This window comes from Talpa europaea, assembly GCF_964194135.1.
Source record: "Talpa europaea genome assembly, chromosome: 12".
Lineage (NCBI taxonomy): Eukaryota > Metazoa > Chordata > Mammalia > Eulipotyphla > Talpidae > Talpa > Talpa europaea.
Window position 1 is genome coordinate 73,161,174 of NC_140079.1, and position 13,589 is coordinate 73,174,762.

General features: G+C 45.0%; 1 protein-coding gene across 1 annotated transcript in view; it reads right to left on the reverse strand.

Annotated features, from left to right (window-relative positions):
- The window catches only part of DNAAF5 (dynein axonemal assembly factor 5), a gene marked incomplete at both ends in the record, with an annotated part of 38,312 nt that overhangs the window by 12,896 nt on the left and 11,827 nt on the right, over positions 1-13,589 (reverse strand). The window contains 4 exons of the mRNA XM_084249179.1: positions 1,807-1,975; positions 3,461-3,604; positions 7,307-7,519; positions 8,701-8,933. Of these exons, the coding sequence (XP_084105305.1) occupies positions 1,807-1,975; positions 3,461-3,604; positions 7,307-7,519; positions 8,701-8,933 (759 nt within the window). The remainder of the gene's footprint in view (positions 1-1,806; positions 1,976-3,460; positions 3,605-7,306; positions 7,520-8,700; positions 8,934-13,589) is intronic.

Consider the following 13,589-nt stretch of genomic DNA (forward strand, 5'->3'; position numbering starts at 1 on the left):
CAAGCTCTTGGGTTTTCAGGCTCAACTTCCTCAGTTGCAAAATAAAGATCAGACCAATTTGATTCATGAAACTGGGTGACATTCAGTAAAATGCAGAATAAAATGCACTGGGCCCTGCCAAGAGTAACGTGGGGTAGGGACTGTTGCTATCAGGGTCATGTCTCAGTTTATGGGCAGTGTGACCCCAAGAAGGTCACTGATGCCATGTATCCTCAATCTCCTCCATGGCATGGGGATGACAGCTCTACATCTGGTTATGACGATGTGAGCAGCTGATATTTCTAAAGTAATTACAACAGTGCCTGGCAAAGCACAGTGAGTACTTCTAGCAATCATCTCCGTTTTTCATCTCAAATCTGGAAACATAGTTTAGCACACAAGCAACAAGAGCAGTTTGGATTTCTGTTCCATTACAGATGGCACGGGGTCACCGGGCATCCTCTCACATTGATGATTAATCACTACAGTGCCCAGAGGTCACATGTGAACAATATGTGTCCCTGCAGACCTGTAATTACAGAGAGAAGAGGTGGGGAGGGGAGCAGCACAGGAAAGCTTTGAGAGAGCATGTAACTTAAGCGGAAACAGAATTTGTAATAAATTTAAATGAAGAAAAAGAAACTTGCTTGACAAGTTTATAGTCACCTGGTAAAGTACAGGATATGTACGATAAATCATTGTAATTTCTTTATTGAAAACCTCATTAAAACGTTGAAATGTGCATTCTACACCTGTAACAGGGTATTTTAAAGTGATAGTGCTCATTTTAGGACAGTGCCCAAATTTGGAGACTTATGGAGAGCAGATAAAACTGAAGTCTCTGCAGGGCTGGCTCGAGACTAGTTACACACTCAAAATACCAATTTGAGGGCCTCCCCGGTGGCTCAGCGGTTGAGCACTGGGTTGCGAAGCTGCCCGCCGCCTCTGCTGCGCCGGTTCGATCCCCGGCTGCTCCCCGGCCACCGGAGGAGGGTCCCACATGGCGCGCAGACCCCTCCTGCCACCCGCTGCTCCCCTCAGCAGTGTACTTCGGTCCTTCTGCCTGCTCTGCTCCCCGCTCTGGCTCTGGTGAATTCTCTCACCCTCCCGCGCTTCTGACTGTACCCAGTGCTTGTATAAATAAATAAATAAACAAATAAATCTTAAAAAAAAAAAAGAACAAAACCAATTTGATTGGATAGTCTAAATTTTGCAATAACATTTAACATTTGAAAAATAAAAGCTACAAAACACGGCAGGTAAAATCACATTTTCAAAGTTCAACATAAAAAATGTGTGCCTGGGCCTCCCCGGTGGCGCAGCAGTTGAGTGCTGGGCTGCGAAGCTGCCCGCAGCCTCTGCAGCGCCAGTTTGATCCCCGGCCACCGGGTGAGAGTCCCACATGGCGCGCAGACCTCTCCTGCCATGCCCGCTGCTCCCCTCAGCAGTGTACTTCGTCCGTCTGCCTGCTCTGCTCTCCCCTCTGGCTCTGGTGATTTCTCTCACCCTCCCGTGCTTCTGACTGTACCCAGTGCTTGTATAAAAAAATAAAATAAATCTTAAAAAAAAAAAAAAATATGTGTGCCTGAGCTGACTTTAAAGAGTTATGTTACACAAAGTCTTCAATATAATGTTCTCAGTATTTTAAAAATTAAGGTATTGTTCCTTAAAATGCATAGTCACTATAGGGAAGAGTGAATTAGTTACATTAAAAAAAAATACATCTCAGTTACATATAGCTAGGTCTGTGGCATTCTGGCTCATGCTACAACCTCCTAACCTCCATCATGGGGTTAGCAGTGACTAGCCCAGGGGAGGGGGGCTCACCTGATTGTGTAACGACCACATTAAACTGCAGGAGTTCTGCAGAGTGGATGGTCCATTCATGGTGTGACCCCGCCAGCCACTCCATAAGGGGGCTCAGGTGCTTTCCGTAGAGACCTTGGCTGCCATCAACGCCCTCCACCTTGGCCAGCGAGTCCATGGTCTCCTGGATCTGGAAGCGCAAGCAATGAGCTGAGATACTCCCCACTCTTTAGGTACAAAACCACCACCAGAGCCTGGTCTCCATCATCTGGGAGAGTAAAAACCACCTGGGGACATGGCTGCTTGAATAACCAGGTTAGTTGTGCACATTGAACAGGTGAGGGAATGTGACAATATGGAAATCTGTGGAAGATCATGCTGGGAGCTCCAATTGCACATGCCCATTGACAACTCTGATTTCCATTCATGTTATGTCAACACTGCCTGCACCACAAACGCTAGAACTACAGATGTACATTTCCCAAGAAGTTCAGCAACAGTGTCCCCTAGGTGTGCACAAAAGCAGGGAGGCTTCCTTGGAGAGGTGGCTTTCTCCAAGCTGTCCTGATGATTCTCCTGCTGGTGGGAGGGCTGGGGGCCAGCTAGGGCTTGGACTCTGAAGGAGAAGGGGACCAAGTGGTTTCGGGGAATTAAACTGAATAAACAAATTGTGTCTTGCATCCTCTCTTACTTAGTTCTTTCATCCCGCCCACACCTTCAGGTGAAAATACCTCTGCTGCTCTGGAGGGAAGAGGAGGGTAAGGGAAGATGAAGTGATAAAGCTGGCAGCCACCTTCTAACCTGAGCCATTTTCCTTGGGATTTGGAACTCAGGAAGTGCTGGAGATTCTGGGAGGCCTGAGACTGTTCTGCACACTCACCTGTAACCTGAGGGTGGTCCAGTTTCGTTCCCTGGCACTCCTGGAGCGCTTTTGCTAGTATTTACGGCCCTATAAGTGACAAACTGCCTGCTAAGACATATGCCCTTTGGTAAGGTTGTTTTCAAAGGGGTCATGAAAAGGGGTGAAGGTGTGGAGATGGAGCCATGAGGCTCTCAAACCTTCCAGGACGGCCACCAAGTAGCCAACGTAGAGAGAGCAAGCAGTCAAAGGGCTGGCAAGAGAACTAGAAGGAGAAACTAAGTTTTCGGCTTTCGGAGAAGCAGCCAGACAACCCGGTCTCCATATGGCCCTGGGTCCACGGGGAATTGTAGGTCAGGAGAGTTTAAGCCTAAATATAGAGCCAATGGAACAGAAACAATTTTTTAAAAGTTGGGCGGCAATTAAATAAGAAAAGTATATTATTTTCTTTTCAGACCTTCAATTGTATGTGCATGTTTTTAACCACACTGAAACACACAAATTTAAGACAAGGATGGGACCACTCCTTCTTTGTTTCTTTGCCATGGACTCCAAGATGAAATACCTGTCTTCACTCTGAGATATTAAATTGGCAGTTGGAGGGGACTAAGATTTTGTGCACCCCCTAAGGCCATCTCATGAGTGACTCATCCCAAATGTTCTAAATTCTTTCATCTTTGCTAATCAGCTTGAGTCAGGCATGCCTGAGGCTAGGAATTCAAGAGCAGAGGAGAGTTACAGACATTTAGAGGAGAGCCTTCCTAGGCATAAGCTCCATCTCACCACAGCCGATAGCAGATACCCCACCAATCTTACCTTGTCACCAAGGCCTGAGGCACCCCAGAGAGCCATTATGGTCACCAGCACCTCCATGAGCTGTAAGCTGAAGTCTCTGCAGTCTCCCTGGCAGGCTGCCACCAGAGCCTGCACGCAGAGCAGCAGGTGCCCCCCGTACAGCTGCTGTGGAGAGAGCGGGGCAGACACTGTCAGCCGGCTCTCCACCTCCTATCCCCCAGTGAGTCTTCATAGGAGGCCACTGACCTCGACATGGAGTGTTAGGGCGACTAAATGGAGTGGATATTGGGTCACGGACTCCAACACACACACCGTACAACACGGGAGGACTGAACACACACACACGGGGAACTAGGAATTGGTGCTGATTTTGCTAAATGCTCACTGGCATTTCAGGTGTTTAAAAACAGTTCTTATAGGTTAGTGATACACACTGGAGTATTTACACAAGAAATGACTGAATCTCTTGAATCTGAAATACCTTAGCTATTCTCACCCACCCCCAAAGATAAGAAAAAAAGGGAGAAAGGTAAATAAGACCAAAGGAGTATGGAACCCTTGAAGTTGGATGACAGCTGCATGGGGGTTCATTCTGCTATTCTCTCTACTTTTGTGCATTTTGGCATTTTTATAATACTAAGTTTTAACAAATATAAAATTTTATGGTTCAAAAATGCTTCCTGATTGATGGGGGGATGACAAGGTGCTATATCAGTTGGGTTGAGCCCATTGATTACCCCCCAGGGCTCAGCCTCATCAACTATAAAATGGGGGCCAGGAGCAGGTGTGCCATTGGGGGTGGCAGTGTATAAATATAGTGCATATCTATATTTACTGCTTATAAAGTCCTCTAACATGTCTCTTACATATATGCTTCATAAGATACAGAACGTGTAAATATAACTCATAAATAAATGGGCACATATATATTAGAGGTATATGCTTAAGCTGTTTTACTAATTGGGGCATGAGTTCAAAAAAGTTTTGGATTGGTTGGCTAGCTAATGGATTGGTTTTAAATTCTGAATCAGTTCTAAAATTTCATGGCTCATACATAAGTGGTATAAATCATGACAGTTTAAACACACACACACACAAATCACACTAGACCTCAGAAGAGTTGGCCCTGGCATCCCTAGACATTCCCAAGCCTGACCAGGAGAGACCCAGAACTGCTGGGCATATGCCTACGCCTAGAGGAGTTGGCTGGGATCCACAGATTGATGTTTTTATTCTAATCCTTACTTTTCCTATGGCCAATTTCTTTTAGACCTGGATTGATTTTTAAGGACATGATTTTAGCTAATTTCTGAAATGACCTTTAATATATATTTAAGGAGCCATTATCTAAAAATTAAAAATGAATTTAACCTCTTTAAAAGATGTGTCACTACTATCAATAGCTTTTGTTGAGTTGTCTTGTGACAGGTCCAAAGAGCCCTGTGCCCTTTCCAGCACCAGCTGCCTGCTATGAATAGGGCACCATCTCTAAGGAAATGAGGTCTTATCATAAATATATGGGTTTCTCTATATTGAACCAGAGAATTCTCAACATCTACCGACACAGAATGAAATAGAAAAAAAAAAAGTAGTAAATGCTACTCAATAGTTTTTTGCTCCTGAAACAATGTTATCTCAGATTGCAAAGCCTTTACCAGAGAAAGTGCTAGAGGCTCTTAGTTTCAGAAACAGTTAAACAGGAAAAACTGAGCTATCCTTGAGTCATCTAACAGTTTCCTTGTTTCATTACCTGTCACTGAACAGACATATTTCACAGAGGAGGATCAGGTTCCCTACAGCTAAGCTCCAGGTGTGGCACTGTCCAGACACCTGGGAAAGTACCTTACACTATGATCAGATCCTCCTCCCTCTCCCCCCATCCCCACACCCACATAACAAAGGTGCTTCAGGGCTCAGAAAACATCCCCATGGACTTTTTTTTTAATATTTATTTATGCATACAAGAACTGGGGTGCAGGCCAGAGATGGGGGGGAGTGGTGAGAGTATTCACCAGAGACAGAGTGGGGAGCAGAACCGGCAGACTGACGGAAATACACTGCTGAGGGGAGCAGTGGGAGAGACAGGAGAGGTCTGCTGCACCACGTGGGTCAGCTCCCTGGAAAAGAAATTGAACTCATGCTTCAGTGGTTGCGGATAGCTTCAGAGTGCTGTGCTTAACCCCATGCGCCACCAGGGAAGCCCCCTACGGACTTCTTTAGCATGAGAGTTTTAAAATTTTGAATTTGTCCTCGAAAGACACTTGTGGCCTATTCTTACAGTTATAAAGCATAACCTAAAGCACATGACACTAACTGGGCGTGTGACACACCCCCACCATGGGGAGAAGATGTGAATCTGTCAGAAAGGTGCAGAATGTGTGTCAGGTTTTTATGACTGGATCACTGGTTGGACCAAGGGCTGGAACATGTGCAAATGAGGATGAGGGATGGCTCCATGGAGACACCTATGTGGGATTCGATATTGCATAAACAACTGTCTCTTTAAAAGATCATCAAGGAAATTTTCCCACATGAAAATTAGTAGATGAGGCAGTAAACAATATGAACTTGAAGGATTAAGGGATGAAAGTTTTCAATAACCAACACAAAAATAAGAATGAGATTTTCTTTGTTTGCTATAAGGTGTCTAATATGTGTACCATGTACCTATACAAACTTTGAGTTATACTCTTCTAGATATGCTTCTGGCATGCATATCTGTCTAGAACAATCAAAATCGTTCTCAGAGAACTTGTGAGTAAACATACCTCACTTACATAGATTTAATGATTATGTTAAATATGGATTTTGGAAAAAGTTGAAATGTGGTTGAAAACACCAAGAACAGAAGAGACAGCCAATCAACATGCCTGTTCCTGGACTTCGGCTCTATTCCTCCCCCTCTGTACTATAAAAACTGCCTTAGAGGTTTACTGAAATGCTGGAGAAAGGTGGTGACAAAGGACGGACACCAGCTGAAAGCAGAGGGCACTGGTGCTTGGTCAGGCCCTGAGTCATAGCTGGTCCTTTCCTCTGCCCAGCTTTATGGCCATAATGGCTGCTGCAAAGTATCAAGTCTTGCAAAGTACAAAGACTCACAGGTTTTAAGCCTATCACTGCCAAACAAAAACAGGTATTTTTTTCTGCAACAGAAAACAATGATAAATTATTCCAAATGATTAAACCTAACTACTTAGATTGTTTCAGCTTCAGATGTTATACACTTACTGCTCAATTAAAATAAATTTGTAATAGCTAAGCAAAGACTCCAGTAAGAGTTTGCTAAATCATCAAGCAAACTAAAGCTTATTTTAGGCACAAAACAAATGATGCGGAAGAATGAACTTGTGGCAATACCACAGATGTGTACCTGTAATAAGTACAGCTGACTGATGAGTGGGCTGGGGGGCCTTCATCTTCATCTCAAGGGAGCAGGAGAAGTGGACCCCGCCACAGCGGCAGACCGTGCAACTTCTCCAACAGAACTTTCCTTGAGAATGGTGTGCTCTATGCTGCTAAGTCCAACAGAGCAGCTACTGGCCACACGTCGCTGTTTGGGTCTAACAGGACCAGTGAGATTGAGGATCTGCATTTTAAATTGATTTAACTTTAATTTAAATAACAACCATTAGAGCAGACTGCAACAGGAAGCACATGAGTTCCAACAAGACTATGTCAGTGGCAGCATCTTGGCTGCCAATTGGTTGGGCATCTCTGTTGGCCTCTTGAAATGGATCCTATATTGGATTTACTCATAATTGTCAATACTTATATGCAGACAGCAACAGGCAGGGGACACGCCTACCTTTATAACACTGACAGGTTGATCACATTTCCCACCTTTTCCACCCTTCCCTATGGACTTACCTTCTCAGACCCTTGGCAGATATGAGTCTGGGTCAGTTCCATGGCAATGACCTTTAGGTGTGGCTGGAGGGCTTCCCTCGGGCAGCCTCGGATGACTGCAGCAAGGACCAGGAGGCTGGAGGAGGAGGGTGACTTTTTCAGCATTGACAAGATCAACTTCAGAAACACCTCTGGGCTGACAAATGTCCCGATGAACTCTGCGGATCTTGTGCACTGTAAGAGAAACTCAGGGTAAGGGCTGCCTGTATTCCTGTGTCTACCTCATGGGGTTTTCTGCCCCTGGCTGGCAGGACAAAGTCCCTTCTTGGCATGGGCTCAGGACTCACATGAAAAGCAGGACTGTCTTCTTGTGAGATCTTTCCCCCCATTTCCATAGGAGAAATCTGTGGCAGCGAGTGGGATATCTGACTCACAGGGATCTAAGTTCTTGGGGGTTCCTGCCTCGTACCCTTCGTCAGCAACCAGTGACCTAAGCTTACTGACAGTGGTTAAACACAAATGGACTCCAGGCTATGGGACACTACTTGGCAATAAAAAGGATTGTTATGCTCACACCAACTCTGGGAACTCAGGGCATAAGGGTGGGTAAAAAACTTAAATCCCTGAAGGTCGTACCATGTCATTCCTTTTACACAACATCTTCAAAATGACATGAGGATAGACTTGGAGAATTTCAATGGTGCCAGTAGGGATTCGGGGTGGGGTGGTAAGGTTTGGGGGTGATTATAGGAAGGGGAAGTCCAACAGCCCAAAGGAGGTGTCTGTGGAGGAGCAGTTATGAGTCTTGACTGCATCCACATAACATGTACCACACACGTGGCACTGCTGTCTGTCTCCAAGTTCTGACACGGCCTGGTGGTTATGTGAAATGTGACATGGGGGGACAATAGAGAACACAGGACCTCTCTGGGTCATCTCTGCACCTTCCTGTAAATCTATACTGATTTCAAAGTAAGAAAAAAAACCCAAAATTCAAAACTCAGGCACCTACATCTGGCCCCTTCCACCAGACTCCACTTGTTGGGGAGCTAGGCTCACTGATCTGGCAAGGTAAACTGCGGCTCCTCTGGGAGGCCATCTGGGAAGGGGTCTCCTCATCCCACCCCGTTCAGTCTCAGCAGAGAGCAGGGCACATAGTGCACTGTCTGACAACAGAGACAGTTGACAATGCATGGCAAGGTAAGCCACCTAATACCCAGACTGGTGTGAGAGGAAATTCAGCCATGAGAGAAAAGCCCAGCTTACAGCCTGATCGAGACACTAGACTAACCTTGGCTGGGTTCTAATATGAATGACCTGCTGCCAAGGCCACATCTGAGGCTACTAAGATGGGTGCAGGGACATGAAGGGAGACTGTGCTTGGCTGAGAAGAAGCATTAGAATGAGGCACTCACATTGCTGACCACAGCCTTCTCCTCATCGATACAGGCATGCTGCAGGGTTCGGAGCAGGATCTCCAGGTGCTGTGTGATGTGGTCCTCGGCGTGCAGCAACAGCACAGCCAGCAGCTGAGCGGCCTTCACTCTGGTCCCCACCACCCAGTCAGTGATGTCATGACAGATGGCAGGAAGGATCTTCGAGAGGTTTCTGAAGATGAGCTCACGACAACCCAATGGCGGACGATTCTCTGAGGATTAAAAAGATCAACTATGAAACATAAAACTCATAAATAATCTCTTAATGATTCATATGGAAAGGAATTTATTATACATTTCGTATTTAAGGTACATCTATCTACAGGCTTTATTCTGAGATCTTAAAAATTCAAACCAGGGCCTCCCTGGTGGTGCAAGGGGTTAAACACCGCACTATGAAGCAATCTTCAGCCTCTGCAGCACAAGTTCTATCCCCAGCTGGCCAGGAAGCAACCCACATGGTGAGGCAGACCTCTCCTGTCTCGCCCGCTGCTCTCCTCAGCAGTGTATTTCAGTCAGTCTGCCTGTTCTGTTCCCCACTCTGTCGCTGCTGAACCCTCTCACCCCCCACACCTCTGGCCTGTACCCCAGTTCTTGCCTGCATAAATAAATAAATCTTAAAAAAAAAATTCAAACCAGCTCTGATGTTGGTTTGATGAATAAGATGAAGCATCATTTACTTAAAAAATTTTTTTGCAATAACATTAATTTGTATACAATGTAATAAACTACTCATACTTAAAATGTACAATTTGATAAGTTGACATATGGATTCACTTGCAAAACCATCACTGCAATCAAGATAATAAATACATGGGCCTCCCCGGTAGCGCAGCGGTTGAGTGCTGGGTTGCGAAGCTGCCCACAGCCTCTTCAGCACTGGTTCGATCCCCAGCTGCTCCCCGGCCACTGGAGGAGGGTCCCACATGGCGCGCAGACCTCTCCTGCCGCCCGCTGCTCCCCTCAGCAGTGTACTTCGCTCCTTCTGCCTGCTCTGCTCCCCGCTCTGGTGAATTCTCTCACCCTCCCGCGCTTCTGACTGTACCCAGTGCTTGCATAAATAAACAAACAAACAAACAAACAAACAAATAAATCTTAAAAAAAAAAAAAAGATAATAAATACATCCATCACCCAAGTTTCCTGTGTTTATTGCAATGCCTCCCCTCACCCCCAGGCAACCATGGGTCTGCTGTCATTATGGATGAACTGCATTTTCTAGAATTTTCTGTAAGTGGAACTATACAGTATTGTCTTTCTTGTCTGACTTCTTTCACTCTACAAAATCATTTTGAGATCCATCCAGTCATTCATTCCTTTTTATTGCTGTGCAGTGTTTCACTGCATGGAGAGAATACCATTTGTCCATTCACCTGTTGTTAGACATCTAAGTTGTTTCCAGAATTGGGCTGTTACAAATAATATAAAATGGACACATGCTCTTCTCTCCTGGGCTGGTACCTAAAGGGGAATAGCTAGAACAGTGACCTGTTTTCTGTGTGTAGAGTTTTGTCTTTTCTAGAAATGTCCTAAATAAGCTTCTTTCACTAAATTTGATGTTTCTGAGATTTATTTATGTTGCATGTGTATCAGAACTTCATTCCTTTACATGGCTGGATAACATTCCATTCTATGACCCTTACACCATTTGTTTATCTAGTCATCAGCTGATAGATAGGGGCTGGATTCAGTGTGGAGATGTTATGAATAATGCTATGAATGTGCATGTATGAATCTGTCTGTGGAGTACATGTATCCAGTGGTGGGCTGGCTACATCTCTAATATTTCAAGAAATCGCCAAACTGTTTTCTATAGTGGCTCCACCATTTTGCCTTTCCACCAGCAATACAAAAGCACTCCAGTTTCTCCACATCCAAATTCTTTTCCAGATTCAATTATTTTTGATTCACCAAATGCCGAGAATGGAAAGTCTGAGAAAGCATCTGACATCAGAGCAATAAGCAATGATTAACTTAAGTCCAGAGTCCAAACCACTGGTCAGGTGCCAGAGAGCTCAGCCATCACCTATTAATCTTTTTGAAAACAGTTGCAGTACCTTAGTACTAGAAAGACAATTTAAATGGCTATGGTGAAAAAAGAGTAGAAAGGCAAACTGTGTTTTGGTTCAAATTTTATAGAACACACAAACAAAGACTTACTTAATACAAAACATGAAATTTAAGTATTTATTTTCATAACTGAAGCAAAATTAAATATAATGGGAATGAGGAATTGCTTAACTTTGCTAAAAATCAGTTGGTAAGTTGTAGAAGCAAAGTGAGGAAGCAAAGTGATAACCCCAGGCAAGGAAGAAGGGATATATAATAAAGGGATGTCCTTTGTAAAAAGCGGGACTTGGGAAGGAGTTGGGTGAGGATGAGGATCAGGACCCTGCAGTGATGTCAGGGACACGGTTTCTGTATCAGCAAGGAGGTGGTCTCACTTGGGGTCATGGCTTAGAGGAGGAGCTTTGTCTCGCCTGTGGTCAATGCTGATTCTCACACCAAGGCTAGCAGTACTAAGGCTGACTGATCTCCAGGCGAGAGTACTACCTCTCAGTAATCAAACCAACAACAAGGGACTCATGGCTGACATTTTCAACTATTGTGGGAACATATGGATACACTTGGTGTGCAGGGTGCTGCCCTCTGCTCTGGATTAGACATTAAACAATAACTTACTCTTCACCACTAAACTTCTCCAGGAAGAAAGACTAGAATACTTAAAAAAAAAGTCTGGCACAGATTCAAGTAAGTTTGCTGTGAAGAAACTACCTTTTGATCATGTTCTTGTCTACAAGTGAAGGTGATGCCAAAGAGTAGGAGCAGCTACCTGTCTAGCTCACACCTAGGACAGAGCACTTAAGGTGGGCAGATGGAGGGGAATCTCACTGAGTGCTTGCCTACCTCTTCATGACCTCAAAACCTGTGTACTTTGCTTGCTTGACAACCTCACGAGGCTCTGGCACTGAGTAGCTGCAATGTGTGCCGTGCCTGGTGTGCACATATGTTTTACACACGTCTCACACACACATAGAGGCACAGAGGAAGTGCTAACATCTGTTTTTTGCCTGGTACTCTGGTGTAGGCAGGTGAGGCTCCTGTCAAGATTCTAGGGTGACTCCCCTATTTGTAATTTTCCACCTCATTTTTACTGCTACCTTACACTTTCTAATCCAAAAGTCAATTTTTCAAACACCCGATGTGTGGGTACCTGCGCTTCAGCACGGGGTCTGCATGTGCCTCACTCGAGGGATCGCTGAGAGCACAGGCAAACAGCAAGCATATAAGGAGTAGCCTAAGAGCTCAGCCGGGGCTTGGTCCTGAAACAGGCAAGGTGCCTCCTGCCTGGGCTTCTTTCTTTTTAAACACTAGTCTCCCTGCTCTGAAGTCAAGGAGTGGTCAGCAGAAAAGCCAGAGAAAGGGTGGTCCCAAGTACATAGAATATTAAATCAGCCTGATTTTTGCACAATTAGACTAAGAGTCACTTAACTGCAAGTAGAAAACTAGTTCATTGACTTCTCAATGTGTTCACCCAAGTGTGGGGGCAAGTCTATTCACTCTGGGTGTTTATAAAGCATCACCACCAGAAAGGCTGACACTCCGTGTTCCTCACAGTTTGGGCTGTTCACAAAGGCAGAGTGATAAGAAGTGACTAGAGGCTGGTCTTCTTGCAGAAATTGAGACCCCCTCAGTGCAGGGGACTTAGAGGTCAGTGAGAAGGAAGTGGGGGAAGGTCACTAAGGAATACCACACTCCTGGAATGTGAGGATTCAGTTAGTTCAGGTCCCAACTTGCCAACTATGGACAAGGCCCTTTTCCTCTGGGCGCAGCAGGCCTTCATCTGTGGCAGAACCAGGCCTTCTGTCCCTGTAATTGTGGTGCATGTTCTCCATCCCCAGCCAGATAATGAGAAGTGCTCCCACCTCAGCACTCAGAGGCACTTAGGGGAAGGCCCTGCCTCTAGGCACCTTCTCTCTGTCCACAGTTTTCTCTGCACAATGTATCACTTCTGACAACATTCATTCAAGTCTGCCAATTCCAAACACTCTGATGAAACACAAGCAAAGCAGAGCAAGCTGAGCGCTCAGGGAGAACATGAAAACACAGAGGGCATTATCCAGAGAAGTTACATGACAGTGGCATGGATTCAAAGGAAACTCTACTTATTTCTAAAATAGGTGGGAAAAAAAAAGCCACCTCTATTACCTTATGTTGAAAGATCTAGGAGAGCCCTTCACCACATGAAGAGGTGCCTCCCTTCTCACTCAAACATCACCAAGGAAAACAACTTTAACAGAAAACGAATCTCAAAGCAGAAAAGACCAAGAGCCTGCTGTCACCACCAAGCTTGTTGCTGGCGGTTTGCAGTGCGATTGGCAGACACAGGTCATGCAGGAACTTGCATTACTCTGAAAGAGAGCACTTAGTTCAGGTGAAAAACTTAATTCAGAATGAGAAATGAGATCCTTCCAACCTCCCCATACATGGCTTCATTTTAAAAGTGAAGATTTAGTTCAGTGCTGTAATAGGAACCTTACTTTGTGATGCAAAGCTAACGACTGTGCAGTGTATATACTTCTATGCTAGGCATTCCTGGTCTTCTTAGGACAGGGGGAAATCCAGGAGTGACTTACCTGAATTCTTATTTGGTGAGGCATTATGCCTGAACAGTGTCAATGGCTGTGAGTTGTGAATCTTTTCAAATCCTGTCCACATACTCAGATCTGTGATTTAGGTATACAATTAAAGTCCAAGTCTTACAGAGGATACATTCTAAGAGGAACAATGAGGAGTAAATGCCTGTGTGAATGCCGCTGGAAGGTGCTCACAGCCAACTCAATGGCAGAAGGTGGATCTTTCCAGATTC